Source organism: Chinchilla lanigera, unplaced genomic scaffold (genome assembly GCF_000276665.1).
Source record: "Chinchilla lanigera isolate Chin_1 unplaced genomic scaffold, ChiLan1.0 scaffold00128, whole genome shotgun sequence".
Classification (NCBI taxonomy): Eukaryota; Metazoa; Chordata; class Mammalia; order Rodentia; family Chinchillidae; genus Chinchilla; species Chinchilla lanigera.
The window spans coordinates 3,486,691-3,507,819 of NW_004955529.1; the positions used below are offsets into that span (position 1 = coordinate 3,486,691).

Here is a 21,129-nt window from a genome sequence, read left to right on the forward strand (position 1 = left end):
CAATGAAAGTTGGAAAGAACTTGAGGGGAAAAGAATCTTCCTACATTCATGATGAGAATGTTAACTAGTACAACAGGTATGCATTCAGTGCAGATTCCTCAAAAGAATGAACATAGAAACACCAATTGATCATTTGTCCTATCATGAAAATATTCCTGAAAGAATTAAGAACTGCATAATACAGTGCCACATGCACATTCACTTTTGTATAGTACAATTCATAATACCTAAATGTGAAAACCACCTTGATGCCATTAACAGATGAATGGATAATGAAAATGTGTGTGCATGTGTTATATAAAGAAGAATGGAATCAGTTATTTACAAGAAAATAGATGGAACTAGAAACCTTAAAGGGAAGTAAAAGTTAAATATTACATGATTTCTCTTACAAGAGAAACCTAATAACAAGCTGTGCCATTAAATAAAAACATTAAATGAGGGATGACAGGAAACCAGCAAGTAGACTTTCGGAACCAAGGGGAAAAATCAATGCAATTGGGCATGAAAGAGTAGGGGGCAATGGAATTGAAACTGATTAAGATGTATTAAATTCAGGGAAACCAACATGGCTGAATAAAGAAGTCACATTGGCGCTACTCAGAGAATATCAACTAAGAGCACAGGTAAGTGCAAAAAATGGAAGGACAAACATCCTGACCACGACTCAATCTGAAATAAGAGATTTAAGGATCAGACAAAACATAGGCACAAGACTTTGTAAAACAATTATCCAGCCCATAGGGCTGCTTGTATGTCTCCCACCTGCATGCAGAGCAGAACCACCACTGGAAGTGTCCAAAAAAAATTTATGAACTGAAATAATGCAGCTAACTCAAGCCACACAGGATAGATTTGGGATATAAGTCCCCTTGCCTCATTTCCTGTACTTCAAATAGAACACTGCAGGCTGGAAGCAAATTTTGCTGGCACACACAGAGGGGAGTGACCAGGAAGCTGCTCCTTCCCTCATGGGCCACCAGTATTTCTTTTTTTCTTGAATGTGCTGTAGTGGCTAACTGGAACCTCTAGCAACAACGTTAGGAACAACAGTGGTGGCAGTTGGTGCACAGGTTGTGGACACAGAATTCAAGCAGCTTTTGAATCGAGAAATTAGTACTCCTCCAACCCTGTGACCAACAGTGCAGACAGCTTGGTTGCAAGGAGTGGGGGTCAGAATTCCAACCACCCTGCAAAGAGTGGCACAAGCATCCTTGGGTGTGGAGAGAAAATTAGTGGGAAGTAGCTCTCCCCCCAACACCTGCCCTGTGAGCTGTACATCAGAAGAACCTGTAGTGTGGAACCGAGAAGTCTGCATAAGGTCTGGGAGGGGTCAATTGTACACAGGACAGGGAGCAACCTAGGGCTGTCTCTGTTGAGGTTGCCACAGCAACGGGGAAAATGATGCTGAAACAATCAAGGTAAGGAGATTTGGGAAGGCCAACCAGAATGCTGCTGGTTGAAGACTCTGTCTGCAGCCGTCACATCAAGAGGCCAAGATCAGCCCCACACCCAGCACTACCCTACTGCAGACTTGGTGGGGTTACCCAGCACAGATGTAGGCTTTGAACTGCGCACTACCACAGAACTGTGGGCACCAGAGGAATGTTTTCTTCTTTTTCTCTTTGTCAGTTAGTTTGCTTTGTTTTCCTTTTTCTGATTATTTTTTGGTGGGAGTAGTTGTTCATGTTTTGACTTTCATTGTTTATTTTGTTCTATCCCTCTTGTTTCTCATTTTCCTCAGCTATCTTTCTAGATTCTTTGATATTTGCATGTGGATGAACATTGTCTCTAGTCTTTCTGGTTAATTTGATATTATTTTGCTATCTTTTTTATCCTTTCTTTCTTTTCATGTTCTCTAGTTTCCCAAAGCTTGGGTGATAAACCCTTGTCCTTCATCTTTGTTTCTACTATATTTCTTTTCAGTTATCACTCTGTTTTGTCTTCATCCCTCTTAAAGTTCCTCCACACACACAGGGTAGAATCATTCTATCAAGGGGAAACTCACTACAAATAAGTTCCTAGTTTCTGTTGGATTTTGTTATATAACTAGATCTTGGTACTACAGGTGAAGATACCAAATTAACAGTTAAACAGTTTGTTGGTTTTCAGGCTTTGCTTGATGATATTGATATTGTTAATTGTACTACTGTATCCAAAATGCCATACCTGGTGTCATCATTTGTTTACATTTGCATAACAACAATATCATGGTGTGGGGCATAATCATCATCACAGACCAGTACCAAAGGACTGTGTGCTGAGCCAAATAGATAGCAACTGCTCTGCTCATCCCTAATAAATTGTGACAGTAAGATTTTGGCACAGACACAAAGGCCAAGAACCAACTATACCTAGAAGACATCACTGAGAAATTCACATTTTCTAAACGGTCTTGACACCAGTGACAAAGATACCTAACACAGAAACTTACAAGCACCAATACAGAAAACATATTAAAATAAAAAATAAAAAATGACAAGACAGAGAATTAAAATATATCCCCAGATCTCCAGAACACTCAGGACAAATTCAGAGGAAAATGAGATAGAGGAAATCAAAAGCCACTCACCTGAATTATCTGAAATGGTAGCTGCAGAAGTTAAAACAACAACAACAACAACAACAAACAAATGATCAGGTTATAAAGAAAATCACATCAGAAATACTCTCAGGTAAAAAAAGAAATGATGAGCATAATGAAGGACAGGTTCAGTGAATGAAAACTAGGCATAGATTAAAAAATAGGGGCATTTAGGAAAATGATGGAAACAATAAATGCCAACATAGGAAAGTAATAGAATCTGTGAAACATATCCAAACAGATATGAAGAAAATGAAAAACTTCATTGAAAATTTGCAATATTGAATGAATGAAAGTGAAGACAGACTATCATACCTAGAATACAGGAGTGCAATTAGTGAGCATAAAAACAATGATCTGATAAAAATAGCAAGGAACGCTGAAAAATCAATCCAAGGGCTACTAGGTGATGTAAAGAACAACATAAAATTGACTGGAGTCAATTAAAAAGCAGAAGTCACTGCAAATGATAAAAACCTGTTTACAGAATTAATGAGAAAACTTCCCAAATATGGAAAAATAACTTTATATACATTAAGTGAGGCATATAGAACTCCAATTAGACATGACAAAAGTAAGTATATTCCAAAGCATAAAATAAAATTCCAGAAATTCAAAAGAGAACAGAATATTAAAAGCTGTTAGAGAAAAGAAACAGATCACCTATGAAGGAAAGTCTAACAGAATTACAGCAGACTTCTCAGTGCAAACCTTTAAGTCAAAGAGAGCAAGGAGTTAAGTATTTCAACTCCTGAAAGAAAACAGTCTGCAACCCAGACTGAATTACCCTGTAAAACTATCTTTCAGAATCAGTGAAGAAATAAGATATTTTCATGACAAAGAATAACAAGAAATTCATGATCACCAAACCAGCTCTATAAAATGTTCTGAAGTATATTTTGAAAAAGAGATAAAAGGACCACAATTCAAAGGACAACAACAGAAAGAAGATAACAGACAAGGCAAGCAATTAAACAGAGAGGAAAGATAGAAAACCAACAACAGGAAAATGATATGACAATGATAACCCAATACATATCACTTACAACCATCAATATAAGTGCTCTCAATTCACCAATGAAAAGCAAGAGACTGGCAGAATAGAAACAAGATATAACAATATGCTGCATACAAGAAACACATTTAACTCAAAAAGAAATATATAGATTGAAAGTCAAAGGATAGAAAACAATTCTTCATGGAACAGAAACCCAGAAAAAAAGCAGAGGTAGGTATTCTATTTGCAGAACAAGTGAACTTCAAGCTAACACAGATCAAAACTGTCAGAGAAGGTCACTATATACTTGTTAAGGGAAAACTCCAGAGAAGGATCCAACCAAAAAAGAGAACAAGGGGGCAATTTCTCTAATGAACATAGATACAAAAATCCTCAATAAGATACTAGCAAACTGAATTCAACAAATCATCAAGAAGATTATACACCATGACTAAGTGGCATTCATTCCAGGAATGTAGGGATATTGATACGCAGATCAATAAATGTAACACATCATATTAACAGAGTCAAAGACAAAAATCACATGATCATCTCAATAGATGCAGAAAAAACATTTGATAAAGTCCAACATCCATTCATGATAAAACCCTACAAAAATTGGAATAGATGGTCTTTATCTCAATCTCATAAAAGCCATCTTTGATAAACCAACAACCAACATCATACTAAATGCTTAAAAACTGAAAGCTTTTACTCTAAAATCAGGAGCAAGATAAGAATGTCCACCAACACCACTCTTACTCAGTATAGCTCTGGAAACATTAGCCAGAGCAATTAGACAAGAAAAAAAAGAAAGGAATAAAGATAGAAAAGCAAGAAGTTATATTATCATTATTTGAAGATGATATGATACCCTACATAGAAGACCCAAAAAACTCCACCAAAAGACTTCCAGATCTAGTAACCAAATTTGGTAGCATAGGTGTTTACAAAGTCAACATTCAAAAATCAGTAACATTAATGGACACAAATAAGAAACTTACTGAGAAAGAAATTAGGGAAACCACACCTTTCACAATAGCATAAAAAAATGTAATACTTAGGAATCAGTCTAATGAACAAAGTAAAATATCTTTACATTTAAAACTACAGTATTCTGAAGAAGCAGATTGAAGAGGATATCATAAAATGGAAAAATATTCCCTGCTTTTGGGTAGAAAGAACCAACATAGTCAAAATGGCTATACTCACAACATTGTTATAAAGATTTAATGCAATTTCAATCAAAATATCAATAACATATCCCACATAAGTAAAGAAAATGTTGCTAAAATTCATTTGGAACCAGAAGAAAATTAGAATATCAATAGTAATTCTGGGCAATAAAGGGAATGCAGGCTGCATCACATTCCCTGATGCAAAATTATACTACAGAGGTACTGTGATAAAAACATCAAGGTACTGGCAAAAAAATGACCCAAGGATCAGTGGAACAGATGAGAAGATGGAGAACCAATTCTAGACACACTCAGCCATCTATATTCAACAAGGTGGCTAAACAACCTCATGGAAAGGAGGATAGCCTCTTTAATAAATAATGCCGGAAAAACCTGCTTTCCCCATGTTGGTAAGTAAAACTGGAATCATTTCTCCCACCATGCACTGAACTAACATTAAAATGGATAAAAGATCTAAATATTAAAACAATAACACTAAATTTGTTAAAAGAGAGAATAGGTAAACTCTTGAAGACAAAGTAGTAGTAGGCAAAGAGTAGTAGTAAACCAAGGCTTTATGAATCAAACTGCAATTGCACAGGAAATATTACAAAGAATTAACAACTGGGATCGCATCTTATTAAAAAGCTTCTGCACAGAAAAACAAATCACCAACAGAATAAAGGGACAACCCAAAAACTGGGAAAAATTTTTTCAGCTGTTTCTTCACCAGACACTGATATCTAGAATAAATAAAGAATTAAAAAGAATCAAGGCCCCCAAATTTAAAGACAATCCAAAAAATTTTCAGAGTGAAAGTAGAAATGGCAAATAAATATATGAAACAACATTCAACATCTGTGGTGTTTTGAGAGATTCAAATTAAAATAATTGAGATTTCAACTCACTCCAGCAGAAAATCGCTATTATCAAGAAATCAACCAAAAACAAATGCTGGTGGGGCTGTGGGGAAAAAGGAACCCTTCTCTAATGTTGATGGGAGTGTGGACTTTTGCAATCACTGTGGAAATCAGTGTATAGATTCCTCAAAATCTAGGACTAGACCTTCCTTTTGACCCTGCTATCCCTCTTCTTACTGTCTTCCCAAAGAATTAAAGCAACATAATCACAGTAATATATGCTCACCCATGTTCATTACAGCACACTGTGTAATTGCTGAATATTGGAAATGCTCATCAACCCATAAATGGATAAAGAAGAGGTGGTTTTTATATAGTAGAGTACTACTTAGCCATAAAGAATTATAAATTTAAGACATGTGTAGGTACATGGATGGATGTAGAGACCAAACTCTTAAGGAAAATAAATCAGACACACATGTGCAAGTATCTCACTGTTTATCTGGTGTGAGAAAGTGAAAACATACGTGAGGACCAGAATGTATTACAGATATTAGAAAATAGGAAGCAAACATTCAAATGGGAAGGGACACAAGGAATGGGGAAAGGGAAAGAAAGGAAGGGAAAAGAACAAACCAAGAAAAGCAAAATAAAACGGAAACAAAAGTTTTGTAAATAAGAAGGGGAAGAGGGGCAGAAGGGAGCAGACAGGAACGTGGAAAAAATTAGAATCGAGGTATATCATGTGCGGGTACAAGTTCCATATGATGAATGTGATCATAATGTATACATAAACTGTACCAATATACTCAATTCATGATAAAATCATGTATTAAATTTGATGTCACATTCCCCAAATTGCCTCACTATTATGTAATGTTAACATGGATTAACAATATATGATAATAAAATCTATTGTAAAAGCTTTCTTTAATACCACATTTAATGTACTCATAATTTGAAATTACTTTTACCTTATAATCCAAGAGAGAATTTACTTGTTCTACTTCAGAATTACTTATCACGTCATTTTCTTCATCATCAATAATTTCTATTTTCTGTAATACAAGTGAAATTTTTATAAGTATGTCCCAAATCTTTATAACTATACCCAGAAACATATAAAACACACATATGGAATGTTTAACTTTAGTAACTGAATTAGCTAGTTTAGATTTTCTGCAATGAACTTTAAAAATTCACTAGCTCCTCAGCTATACAAAGTGTGTCTCTCAGCCCTCTTCTTCTAATTGATGATTGTTTTAAAAATATAAAATTGATTGAATAATACCCTAAATAGATATTATTTCCCCAACATCCTTGAGATAATTGATACTCAAATTCTGCTCAAATATCACCATTCAGTGATTAACAACTTGTTTCTTGTAAGAGTAGTCAATTTTAAAAGTAAATATATAATTCATAGCAAGTGTTTTCTTTTACGTCTTTATATGCCTGCTCCTTAATTCTAATATAATACATCTATCAATGGCACATATTCCAAAGGCAAATAGAATTTCTAAAATTTCACAAATTTAGTGAACTCCTTTAGCAATACAACACAAGTAAGAAACCTATGGTGTAATGATGAAAATTGCATGGTGATTTGCTTTCTTCACTGGAGAGTAACAAAAGGAGGGAGAAGGAGAGAACAAATGGGAGAGATGATGCTGCCATTAGCTTTTGAATTAAAGTACAGCATACCGTGTACATTATCTTGCACACAGTATGTACTAATTAAATACCTGTGAGAAGAATAAACAAAATAGCTCAGCACTCATAACAAAAATAACCAATGTGCTCCAACCATGCAGGTAAGACAAGCTGTCTAGTCATATAACTTTTTGTGAAAAGAAAAGACAAAAGACAAAAGCAGATCTAAAATTGTCTCTTACTGATAAAATCATAGTTAAGAAAAAAATCTTGAAACAATCAAATTCTGCCAACCCAAAAGAAAATTTCAAAAAGGTAAAAGCTGAGCTAGATTTAGTCAAAAGACAGGCTTTAAAAACAAGTACATTAACAGCAGCATGACATAGGCAGAATTTGAAATTAGGCATATATATATATATATATATATGTCACAAAAATGTTTGAATTATCATATCTGATATATCGCTTATGAGGATGCAGTGCCATTATAGGATTTCTGACATGTAGGCTTCTGAATCACAAAGTCAGCTTCAATGAAATTGATTTCTGTCAAGGTCTGGAGAGGAATGAAATGCCTTATTTTCTATTATAAGTACTATAAACTTCTGATGTAATCATGATGTAATCTCTCTAGACTTCAGATTTGAGGCTTTTTTGGTGATATGTATATTGTTTACCTGTTTGGTTTGGTTTCAGAAATGGAGTAAGACAATGTAGGAAGGAAGACATCAAAGGACAATGTATAGATTTGAATATATAAGTAGGTCTTTATGATGGCATAATTTGTCACCAGTGAATAATCCAGGGTACACTACACGTAAGTTATAGGCAGAGGAGATGAAACTTTTGGTTTTGTCTCTGTAAATCATCATTCTTGAAAAATTATTATTTTTTTTTTTTTTTATTTTTCTCCAGTACCGGGAACCGAACTCACGACCTTGCGCTTGCCAGGCAGGCGCTTTTGCCGCTGAGCTAAATCCCCAGCCCCTTGAAAAATTAAATGCTCAAGTGATTGTGAATCATTCCATGTCATGTTTTCATTAATTATTTTCAAATGGAATTGCTTCCAAGCAGTACAGAAATTAATAAAATGCAATATTAAATTATATTCTGTATGTGGAAAAACAATGCTATATATTGTTGATATTTAACAAATAATGCAACACTCTGTTTTATTCACTCAATTTTTATTAAGAGAGATGTGACAAGATTATAGTGTCAAATATATAGTATATGTAATGGAACCTGTGGTAAATCTTGATGTCAGTATTTTGGAACAGAAAAATCCATTATAGGGGCCATGTTTTAACAGTTGCAATTAAAATCATAATACTGATTCAAAATAAGAAGCACAACCACATTTCCCTTTACTTCCGATATTTACTCAATAGTATCTTATTACCTTTCTGCATTACCTGATGAGGTAAAAAAATAGGCAGGTTCCGTTAAAACAGATACTGTTAAAATGCTAAAGGAACAACATTATATGACTACATTTTTCACATATCCTATTTTAATTGACTGAAAGCCTACCTCTGCTTTCTATTCAAACTCCTAATATCTTTCTTCCTTTCTGTGATTTTTATCATGACTAACAGAATCCGATTTGACCAGAACAAAGGAAAGATTCCAAACACAATAGACATAGGTACAGTCTCAGGGAACTCAGAGTCATAAGTTCTTGGACGCAAGTGCAAGAACTAACAAAGACTTCTTTCATTATCTCAGGCTAAACTCCATTTTAATTCTGCTATCTCTCAAATGAGAAGAAACCTGTTCTTTGCTAAGAGTGTTGAAGAAAAAAAATAGGTATAAAAAACTATGTTTGTACTAAACATTAGAGTCATATGTTTGCAAACCTTTTAAGTCAAAAAATTGAGGTATTTAAAATTTTGTTGATGAAGCACTCAAAAAATAAGTTTATTGGTAAAAGTTGTTTTCGTTTGTGAAGTAGAACAGTATTTTAGTTTCAGAATGCCTACATAGTCACCAACTGAAGTATAATCCTAACATCATCATATAATGAGGAAAGAATTTCAAACCATACATACCACATTATCTGTGCATACTGCATGATGCTCTTCCTTCTTATGAGCTCTAGTCTCATTTGGAACAACTTCATTGTGTTCTTCTGTAGGGCAAAGAAAATATGATTTCATCTTCATACTTTAAAATTTTATTATGAATGCCTTTTTCAAGATCACATGTAATCTATTTATTGCACAAAGATGTAAGTGGGAAATTCAACTCACACATGCTTTGAAGAACAATTATACTTCAAAAACTGTATCCTAAGTAAATACATGTTAATGGATGCAAATACAAGCATAGTCACTAGAGTGTTATATAAAATAGATAAAATGGAAGAAACCTATAGTTTAAATAATGGAGGACTGAAAAAGTCATTAAAATCTACCCCTATAATAAATACTGTACAACTCCTTAAAATGAAGTAGAAGAATAGTTTATAATACAGTGAACACTGATGATGAATTGAAAAGTAAAAAAAGTGAAGGTGACAAAATCTACTGTGTAGGTAAGCATACTCTTAATTTTGTAAAATAAAAAGACATGTCTATATGGAAAAAAACAGAATGGCTCTACTTGCACTGAAACATTGCTGTTATTATCTCTAGATAAAAAATATGTTTTAAAAAATTTGTCTTCTTTTTGTTTGTATTTAAATAGTTTTCTATAATAAATATGTATTTTGTATTATAAGAAAAATGATACAATTTCAAATACTTGGTAAAACACTAAATGTAGCTAATTTCTAACTGTGTGAAAGCATGGATATTGGTGATTACATGTGCACTTTCTGTAGACTCTCTTGCATTTGCAAAGAGAAAAAAATGGCAAAAATATCTCCTCACTCTATCTCCAGGATAGGCTTATTTCTATTTTTATTGTTTCCCAATATTTTCTGCAATGACTACATTCTTGTTTTCTGATCAAATTCAATATTTTAAAGTAGATAAAGAAAAAAATGAGGAAAAAAATTAATTCAGAGAAATAAATCAACTAAAATATTTTCCATGCTAAGCTATGGGATGTGGTTAGTTCAAGGCTTTGGATTTCTGCATGTATTTACCTCCCTGTTTTAGGTTACTCTCACTCCTTCACTTTAGAAATACAATTTATGGATACCTCTCCTTTTTCTACTCTGCACAGGATACAATAGGATGTTATAGTACACACATATATAGTACAATGTTTACTAAATTGAAAAAATAAGCATCCACCCATGTCACGTAGTTATCCACACTTGAGTCAACTGTAGCTATAATCACTTAGCAAAAATCCTGAATATAGTATATTATCATTAACTGCACATCTCTGATTCTTCACTAGATCTTTCTACTTATTCATCTTATGTATTTCCTACTTTATAGCATTTGCCTGTTGTTATGTTTTACATCTAGATGTCCTCCCAAATACTCATGCTATTATACTTGGGGTTTTTTAGAGGTGATTGAATCATGTGGGTATGATACTCATCACTGAATTAGTCCTCTGATGAAGTTATAGTATATGTGACATTGGGAGATGAAGCCTAGTTGAAGGAGGTGGGTCACTGGTGGGACTGCCTCCCTCCTCTCTCAGTTGCTCTCTGCTTCCTGCCTACCATGCTACAAGCAAGCCTCTTCTGAATGCCACCTGCCTTGGAGCCAGCTGGATGGCAAAGAAAACGTCTAGATACTGGAAAGCTCTACAAACCATCAATCAAAATAAACCTCTTCTCTAATTAATGGGTTTTGGGTAGTGTGTCCCAGTGACAAGAAAGTAACTAAGACAGATTCTAGCATCAAATAAGTGGGGTCATTGCTGTGGTGCTACCTGACTATGTGGTTCAGATGCTCTCTGGAACTGTCTTGCAGGGAAGGTGTTTTGGTTTGTGTCTGGATGTCCCCGCAATGCCTCATGCAGTCATTGGGCAGGCTTGTAAAGTTTATGATAGTTTCATGGTCCAATGTTGGAATTATGGGTGTGAGTGACACACCTGTATCTGGGTGTATTCTGGGTGTGGAGGTTGTAATTCTGGGTATGTAGGTTGCATACAATGTAAGGGAAGTAAAGAGGCTGCTTACCACTGCTCTTCCCTTTTGCTCTTGTTGCTTTTGCTCTTTTCCACAGCCATGAACAGCTGCCCTCTGCCATGTGACACTCTGCCTTGGAGCCAGCCAAGTTGGACTGAAACCTCCACAAACTGTGAGCTAAATAAACCTTTCCTTCCTTAATTCCAGGTGTCAAGTATTTTGTCTCAGCAATGAGAGAAAAATAACCAAGACAGAGTGTGTAGAAAGATTTGGAGATGCCAACTGGAGAAGAAACCCTAGAATGCTGTAAGCTGAACTTGCTGGAAGATTTTGTTTGGAGCTCATAAGACCTAAATGATAATAGAAATGCAGCCTGTAAAGACCAGGTTCAGGAGGTTTCAGCTGGGAATAGAGGGTGCCTTAGGAGTTGGACTCCATGCAGTGTGTATTATACGTTGGCAGAAAATTTGTCTGCATTTTGCTCATGTCTGGAGATATTGATGCAGAATATAATTGATGGCAGCTGCCTAATTAAGCTGGCAGAAGAAATTTCAATACAGCCTCATGTTTAGGTAGTGGCTCAGTTACAGTTGTGGGCTTTTCATCATCTCTGCCTTGAGAATGAAATGAAAATAGCCCAGCAGAATGATTTTAATAAGTTCTGTGTTTGACCAGAAAGGAAGTTCTGATAAAGTTGGGGCTCATAAAATGGAGCAGAGGAGAGCTTGGTTGCCAAAATGATGAGCATTAAAAAGAAACCAAGTACTTTAGAAAAAAATTGAAAATATGACCTGAGAATATCAAAGGACTCAGCAGGACCTCACCCTTCAAATGCTCAAAATTGGAAAAATAAGAGTTTGCTTTAGGAAGAGAAACCCAATGCACAGATCTCCAGAATGGTTGCAGTCTAGGGAATGGAAATTGATTTCCCAGGATTCAGTTCACTGTGCTCAACCATTCAGGCATGAAGAATCTTCCACAATCATCAGAAAGATACAAAAGGGCTCAGCTACAGCTCGGGCTGGTGATAGTTATTAGCATCATTCATGTGATGCTGGTTTTTGAGGTATGCAGGCACTGCAAGAGTTGTGGAGTCTAGGAGACTTCCACCCATATTTCAGAAGAAGTCCTGGGAGACCAGGCACTGTACCCCCAAGAGGGCACTGTGTGAAGCTGTGGATATGATGCCAAAAAAGTAATGGAGACTCCAGAATAAAGGAGAACATAGGGTTGTGAACCATGTGAGGAAAGCTGCAAGGAGTGAGTAAAGCAGGGCCATGAGTGCTACAGCACCAGTAGTACTGGAGAGTCAGGGATTCCGAAACTCTGGGTTTCACAACTTGCCACAGATTGCCTCAAGTTCTGGATGCAGAACTATGAGATCTAATGTTTACCTTGATGGATTTTGTTCTTGGTTTGATCCTATTCCCTTCTGTCCCTCTATTTCTACTGTTTAGAATGAGAATATTTATCCTGTGCCATTGTATGTTTGAAGTTTAACTTTCTTTTCATTTTTATAGGGCCTCATGCCTAAGAATTTGTCTTAAATCTCAGAGTAAACTTTGGACTTGCAATTTTTAGCAATGCTAAAACTATTAGGACTTTGACAACTCTTAGAGATGAACTAAATATATTTTGCTTCCCCCATTTCCTCCTGGCCCCCAACTCTGTTCACTACTTTTTATTCTCTATTTCTATATATTTTACCTTTTTTCTCTTACCATTTTCTACAACAGGATGGACCTAGAAGATATTTTGCTTAGTAAAATAGGCCAGAAAAATGTACAGTACTGTATGATTTCATTTGTATGTGGAAACTAAAAAAAGTCAATTTAAATATTTAAAAATGTTTCATGGATAGGAACATTTACCTATTCACTATTTAGACACTTCAAATCACAGACATTTGCAGACCTACACTGTTGGCAGCTAGATGAATTGAAAGCAGGAATTATCATCAGCTTTAGCTGCAGACCAGGTAATAGTAGTTGTGGCCTCAAGAGGGGATATATTGCTCTTCATAAAAGATTATTACTGGTAATGTTCCTTATAGGTTTACTTTATTGTCCTGTTCTCACCTATAGTTTTTTTTTAACACAGTTCTGCTTTACTGCCAACATATTTTTCCATGATTTTGATTATTTCAGAAGGTGTAACAACTATTTTGAGGGTTTCTACAATAAAATATGTGAAGTGATAAGTTGAATAAGGAAGGTTTCCTATTGCTTATGTATAATTTCAACATTATTGAAAGTCTGAAAACTAACCACTGTCTATGTATCTGGTAATTCTTCAAAGAAGGCAGGTTTCCTAATTGGAAAATAAATAATATTGTTAATCAGTCAAAACTCTTTAGGGCATTCAGCTATATGCCCACACGCAGCAACTCAAATTGAAGCTTGCACTTGTCAGGGGGTGAATCCATGTAGTTAAAAAAAAAAAAAACTAGCAATACATTCTTTCTTGTCACTCCCACACAGAGAATGTGAAAGGAAACTCATGAGGAGAAGGAAAAAGGTAGAAGATGGAAACTAGTGGTAATTCAGAAAAACTGTCAGGCAAGTAAGAATCTCCCCTCTCAGAAAGCAGGCAATGGATTTGAAAGGGCTAAAATATCAGTGGCACTATTTTGTTGACTCTGATTAAAGTTCCCATTTATTGAATTTTTTAAAAATCCTAATTATTGCTTGTATTAATTTTTAAAAGAAAGATTCACATGATTTTTGATTGATATTTAACATCTAATATGTAAGGCCCTGTTTAAAGCTATTATTTTTCTTCCTTTGATATGCAGAATCAACATCTGTGTTATAAAGACTCTGAATTTCTGTTGTTAGGCTTTGCTATTCTCATTATTAAATCTCTATATCTCCATGTATTTAATAGAAATCTCAAAATAGGCATTCATCACACTCCATTTTCATAAGTGGAAATGAATATGGTTAGCATTTTCTAAAGGTAATCAAAGCAGATGGTATAATAATTGAATCAATACAAAGGGATTAAACTAATCAGATTAGTATTTTCCATTGGCAAAGTGAAGATAAGGCAAGGGTAGGACCTGTAAGAAATTGCAAAAAAGGGCTGTTTTCAGCATTTCAAAATGCTTTTCTATTGCAATTTCGGATGAGCATGAACTTACTACCATACACCTGAGAAAAAAAGTAAGCTATCCAGAAAAATTCTCATCACTTTTTGTGTGTGTTTTTTTTTATTGAAACATTAAACTGTGTCTCTCCTTTTCCTCATTAGGTCTTGATCACTATGGCAGACCTGGGCAGAACCTTCTCAGCAAACAGGCCATTCTCAGCAAACAATGAGAAACCACTAAAAGGACAATCCTGCCCTCAGCAAACAGAACAGAAGACCATAAAGAAATTTGGGACTGGACATACAATCTGTCAGGTGCCAGAATGTTCAGCATTATCTGCACACCTGTGCTGAACATCTTCAGAACACTGACCCCAAACATTGCATGCAGATTCCTTGGGATTACGATCCCCACCACTAAAACCCTAGGCAAACTTAACTTCTCCAGATACCTGCTGATATCATTCTAATCTCAGCCTGCCTGCACCTGGACAGAATTCAATACAGCCTTTTCCTCATAAAAGCCTATGTTTCCAGGTGTTTCCTTGTGCACCATTAACGATGTCTAGAGCATTGATGGCGAAACTTTCAGAGGCCAAGTGCTCAAACTGTAACCTAAAACTCACTTAATTATGACAAAGTGCCAACACTTCAATTAAACCTGAATAATGAGGTTTTAGTTTAGAAAAAAAACACTGTTATCCAATGCTCAGATGGTGCGATGAATTAGCTCGCACGCCACGGGTAAGGGCTTTGTGTGCCTGCGGCAGCACATGTACCATAGGTTGGATACCACTGATCTAAAGAATGTGCTGTTATATGGTAAAGGGTGCCAGTGTAGGAGCAGTGAGCAGCAGGTTTATTAAAAGTGAACCATTAAAATGGACTTTAACTTTCATTTTTCCCTTTCTTTTTTTTTTTTTTTTTTTTTCTTGGTTTTTCTCCGGTACCAGGAACCAAACTCACGACCTTGCGATTGCCAGGCAGGCGCTTTGCCGCTGAGCTAAATCCCCAGCACCCCTTTATTTTTTTTCTAAAATTTTCTTTTTAGGTGGAGAAGTGGCAGGTGGGGAATTAAACTCCACTTAAGGGTTTCTATACCTTCTTTTATCAAAATATTTCCTCAAAGCTCTCCCACCTACTTAATGAGACACATAAACCCCTACTTCCCCACTCCCTCTTACTAGCTGCCAGACATCATACTCTACAGATCCTGTGGCAAGTCACTAGAAATTTCTAAGTATTTTCAGGTACAAGCAATTTAGTAACGACTAATAGAAGAAAAAATGTGAGTAATGAACCAAGTATATTATAATTTATGGGCTTGGAAATGATGAAATTTTTTTTCTTGATGGTTTTCAATCTGCCTCATAGTTTTCCCATACACAATAAACTTTAAAACACCTGGTATTAAAATACATGACCTTCTAGATCTTCTTTCCCTTTTATTATTTAATCTACTGCAATCTACCCTTCTCCCCACTGGGCATGCAATTAACTATTTTTTCAAAGAACTTCTTAAAAATTCTATTGAAAGATCTCTTCTTTTTTAATACTCAGCATCTTTGAGTTCACTGAGATAATGACTCTTCTTTCTAAAGCCGTTTCCTTTCCTTGATTTTCAAAATAGCATAGTATCCTAGTTCTGAAGGGTTTCTGAATGTTTTCTAAAAGGCTTGTGTTCTTCTAACAGTCTCAACATATCCTTTTCCATTGTCCTTTTTTGTTATGTTTTATTTTCATACTTAATTAAATCTAATTCTATGGCTAGTCATTTTTGGTCGTAGGGTGAGTGCCTCCTATATCCCTTCTCATGTTGAGTTCCCTACTAAGCTTAAGAAAAAAAAATATATATTCTACAATAACCTACCCATTTAATACACTGCCAATAAAAATACTGAATGTTTGAATGGATAATTAGAGAAGGAAATTAAGGAAAGGCCTAACTAAAGAATTCTAAATTTCATCTAGATGAATAAATAAAATACAAGAACTAGGAATAACATCATTCCTATGAGTATTAAAGTCACAGGTGCAAGCAATCAAATCTATATATTAGTAAATACAGAATTATGCGCATGTGTGTACATCTGCATATATGGGACTGGACATACAATGTATATGTTATTAAAAGGTACATTTAAACTCACAAGAAAAAGGATGGATTATCAAGCTAATCGTGTATAGACAACTGTTTAACTATTTGAAAAACTAAAAATAGGCATTTTCCTAAGATACTTTAAGGGAAATAGCAAATTTGCAAAAATAAATCCATAAGTGTATCAGAGCCAAGTACAGGTATATATTTGCATGACTGTAGCACAAGGAAAGACTAATCATGGTGACAAAGTCATAAACCACAAACAAAAGTACCAGTAAACCTGATAACATCAAAAATTATAAACAAAATTTCTGAAACAGAAACATCATGAAGAAATGAAAAGACAAACAATTAACTGGAAAATAAAGTGTTAGTGTTCTGAACAGGTTTTAATGAAAAAAAATAGGGAAATTCATGGTTTTCTCTGTTTCTCAATCACAGGTATGAAATGAGTGTGATTTCATTTATATAGTAAGAAACCACAGGGGCTGTCTAGAGGTGACAGCTGGAGGGAGTACTGACTACAAATAAGCTCAAGGGAGATTTATGTAGTTATGAAAATCATCTAAAATTAGACTTTAGTGATGGTGGCAGTTGCAAAACTTTACTAAAAATAATTGAATTCATACTTAAAATGGATGAATTTTATTATACAAAAATTAAAAGCTAGTAAAAGGATCAAGGAAATGGCATCAAAACTTTTTGAAGTCAAATAAAGAATACTTGTCACAGATGAATTGCATAGCTTCATGTTATTATTTGCCGTTTCCTTTAGAAAACTCTCAAGAGATATTATAAAGATGATCCAGTCTAATTTCCTTGCGTAACTTAGGAATATTAAAGAACATCAAATTAAATACTTTACCTAAAGTCACATAATCAGCTAGCAAAAACTAAAGATTTTCATCCAGTTTGCAGACTACAAGGTTATATAGGATCACATTATTTCATGCTCTCTTCCATTACAGTGTGTTTATAATGTTCTACTCTAACGACTAGAATTCTAATAAAACAAAAAAATCAATTACTTAACTGTAATGTATAAATTGTTATAACAGCCAACAATGTTCAGGAGATCATTACTGTGATAGATGAATATTCTTTGTGATGATGTGGGAGATTATTTAGGAGGAAGTATTAAAAAATAAGTCTGTTTCTTTTTAAATGGTTAGTCAAGTGTTTTGAAAATGCTAGATTTGAAGTGTAGTGAGATGAAAAACATGTAAGAATGCATCAAATATACCAAGGCTGTTATTAAGAAGTGCAGCACATAAAGTACCTTGAGAGCTTCCATCGGACAAGCAGATGGATACTTCATCATTTCTGTCATTATCCTCTCCTACTTCAGGCCCTGTTTCCTCTCCTGGTGTGAATGCAGAGAAAGAACCAGACTCAGGCTGCTCTGAGAAATCAGCAGGGCCTCCTCTTGGAGGTGGAACTTCAATACCCATTAAGCGATATTTCCTTCTTCGATTCCCAATCCAAGTCTTTATAAAAGAAATACAAAAGTAAGGTTTGTAATTATAGAAAACATAAAATGATAAATGGATTCTAAATAAATTATGCCTAAAAAGAATAAAGTGGTATATAGAGTAATGCATTTTTTCTTTCAGTAAACTAAAAGAAAAAATTAATTTCATTTCAAAATAGCTTATTAGAAGATGATATTTACCTAAATATTCAGACTTTCAAGAAACTTGTGGACTATTACACATTGATTTTGCTTGTGTTTCTGCTGTGTTGTGGGGGAAAATAATTTATCCAATCTTTCAGAAGAAAAATGAATTGGTTCACCTTCCAGACAAACTATAGTTTATATTTCATTTCCAATCTTGGTTTTCCTAGACGTTATGCACTCTATTAATATTTTTGGCTCAGTAATCATTACCTTATTTATTCAAATACTTCAATATTCATTGTATTTTATTGAGGACCAATTTATAAAACATTTTATTTGAGTGATTTTAGAGTCGATGAAAATATCAAAGATAGGTCTTGCGTATTCTTCATTCTGTTTATTCCAACTATAACATTACTAAATTATAGCACAATACCAAAAGCAGGAAATTCATATTGTACAATATGTGTGTAGAGTTCTATAGCTCTTTTTTATACCATACCTTTCCCACTTCTTTCCACTTTCCCTAATTCCTGGAAAACACTAATCTGTTTTCCATCTCATAGCTGTTTCAAGAATATATGTAAATGAGATTGAGATTTCTAGAAATCTGCTGTTTTTAGCTTAACAATATTTCTCTGGAGAGTCACTCAATTTGTATGTGTCAATAATAAATTACATTTATTGTTAAAAATCTTTCATGATGTGTGTATATCAATGTTTAAGAAGGATGTAAGTTTTCATTTTTTGGTTATAAAAAGTTACTATGAACAGTCACATATAGGTTTTTGTGCAAAAATAAATTTTCATTTTTTTAGGCTAAATTCAAAAGAATGAAATTTCTGCACTGTATATTTACACCTGAAGTTTTATAAGAAAAATTCAAGTTTTTTTCCAGTGGGATCATGCCATCATACACTTTTATGAACCATTTTCAGAGATAGACTTTCTCAGCATTCTTGTCAGCATTTAATATCTATCTATCTACCATCTATCTATTTATTTAATTTTAGCTATTTGAATAGATGTGTGGAATGGTATCTTATCAGGTTCATTTTTATAAAAAAACATCTGCTTTTGCAGAAAGATAAATATAGATAGGACTTCATGCATGCTAAGTAGGTTCCCTATCACTGAGATGTATCAAGACCTTAATTTGATTTTCCTAATTTCTAGGGATGTTGGCCATCTTTCCATGAGCTTATCTGCCATGCATATAACCTCTTCAGTGAAATATGTCATTTTCTAATTGAAGTCCTTCATTGAACACATGGAATAGTGTTTTTTGAGAGTTTTTTATGTATGAGTTCCTTTTCAGATATGTAGTTAGCAAATATTTTATCCTGGGTCTATAATTTCAATTTCTATCCTTTTAGTCTCTTGCAGCACAAATATTTAAAGCTCTAAGTAAGATATATTCATTAAAAGCAACTACAAAATATGGGTTATTGAAACAAAGTTGGCAAATATCTAGTAAGACTTCCAAAGAAAAAACAGAAGACACAAGTTATTAATAAGAGGAATTAGCTACAGGATACTACTATAGACTTTGCAGATATGAAAGCGATCATAAGGAAAGAACACAAATTACTCTGTATACACATTTTAATGATTTAGACTCAACTTGTCTAATATCATGACTTCTATGGGCTGCATTGAGTGCACAGGAATTGTCTTGGTCTTTAAAAAATTTCCTGTAGTTCATACAAGTTAATATAACACTTTTAAAAATACATCAAAACCTGAGGGCTGTAGGTTGAATATGTCTTAATTTACCAATTCCTTGGAAAGTACAACTTTCTCCATAAAAGAAATTTTTGGAAATAGGATTCCAAAACCTACAGTTAACAACAGGCTTAATGGTGAAAAATAGAATGATTTCCACCAAAGAACAGGAAAAAAACAAGATTCATTTTCTGACCAATCATATTCAACATAGTACTGGAGATTTGGGTCTATATAAACAATTTTAAAAAATTAAATAAGAGATGCACAGATCACAAAAGACAAATTAATTTTTCCCTATTTTCACATTATCTGTGTGACAAACTTGATTATTAACTTGACTGGTGTGAGTGCTACCTAGGGGCTTAGAAAGCACACTTCTGGGTATGTCTTAGAGGGTCATGGAGGCATGGGCTTAGAGTACATCTGGCCCCTGCTTCCTTCCTCTCTGGTGCTCTTCCCTTGTGCTCTGCTTCCCAATGGCTATTAAGTGAGCAAGTTTACTCCACCACACCATTCTTACATGATGTTTCTACCTTGAAGAGTGCAGTGTGCACTGAAACCTCTGAAACCTTCAGTCAATTTAAACTTCTTTACGTTGGGATCATCAGGGATTTTGTCCCTCCAACTGGAAAGCTGACAAATACAATAAGATAGTCTATGCAGAAAATTGACAAATACTTAATCAAATTTATCAGAAAGAGAAAAGCACTATCAATGTAATTATAAGAAAAGGTCACATCAAAATGGACCCCACTGAAATTCAGAGACTATAATGAACTATTTCAGAAATTTGTATACCAAAACACTGGAGAACCTGTAGGAAATAGAAAAATTTCTAAGATTGTATGAATTACTAAAACTGAACCGAGAAGATATGATAATCCTGAGTAGACTGATAAAAGACAATAAAAGAGAGACAATAACAATTCTACCAAGTAAGGAAAGTCTAGGACATGATAGAGTCTCTGAAAAATTTTGCTAAAACTTCAGAGAAGATCTAATGCTAATACACCTCAAAATTTTCCTTGACATTGAAAGGGTAGAAGAAATGTTAAAATTATTCCCAGAAACTAAATTTACTCTGATACCACAAGCAGAAAGGAAATTAACAAAAATGAAATCTAAAGGTCAATCACTTTAATAAATATAAATGCAAAATCAGTAGGATACTGATAAATATAATGTAAAAATTATTAAAAGGATTATGCATCATGAGCCTCCTCCCATAGGTACAAGGAAGGTTCAACAAAATTAAATCAATAATTAATGCAAACCAGAAACAG

General features: G+C 34.3%; 1 protein-coding gene across 1 annotated transcript in view; it reads right to left on the reverse strand.

Moving 5' to 3' along the window:
- Positions 1 to 21,129, reverse strand: part of Hdx (highly divergent homeobox) — a 174,755-nt gene that overhangs the window by 18,559 nt on the left and 135,067 nt on the right. The window contains exons 6-8 of the mRNA XM_005410080.2: positions 17,780 to 17,987; positions 9,324 to 9,403; positions 6,594 to 6,677 (exon numbers count right to left, since the gene is read on the reverse strand). Of these exons, the coding sequence (XP_005410137.1) occupies positions 6,594 to 6,677; positions 9,324 to 9,403; positions 17,780 to 17,987 (372 nt within the window). The remainder of the gene's footprint in view (positions 1 to 6,593; positions 6,678 to 9,323; positions 9,404 to 17,779; positions 17,988 to 21,129) is intronic.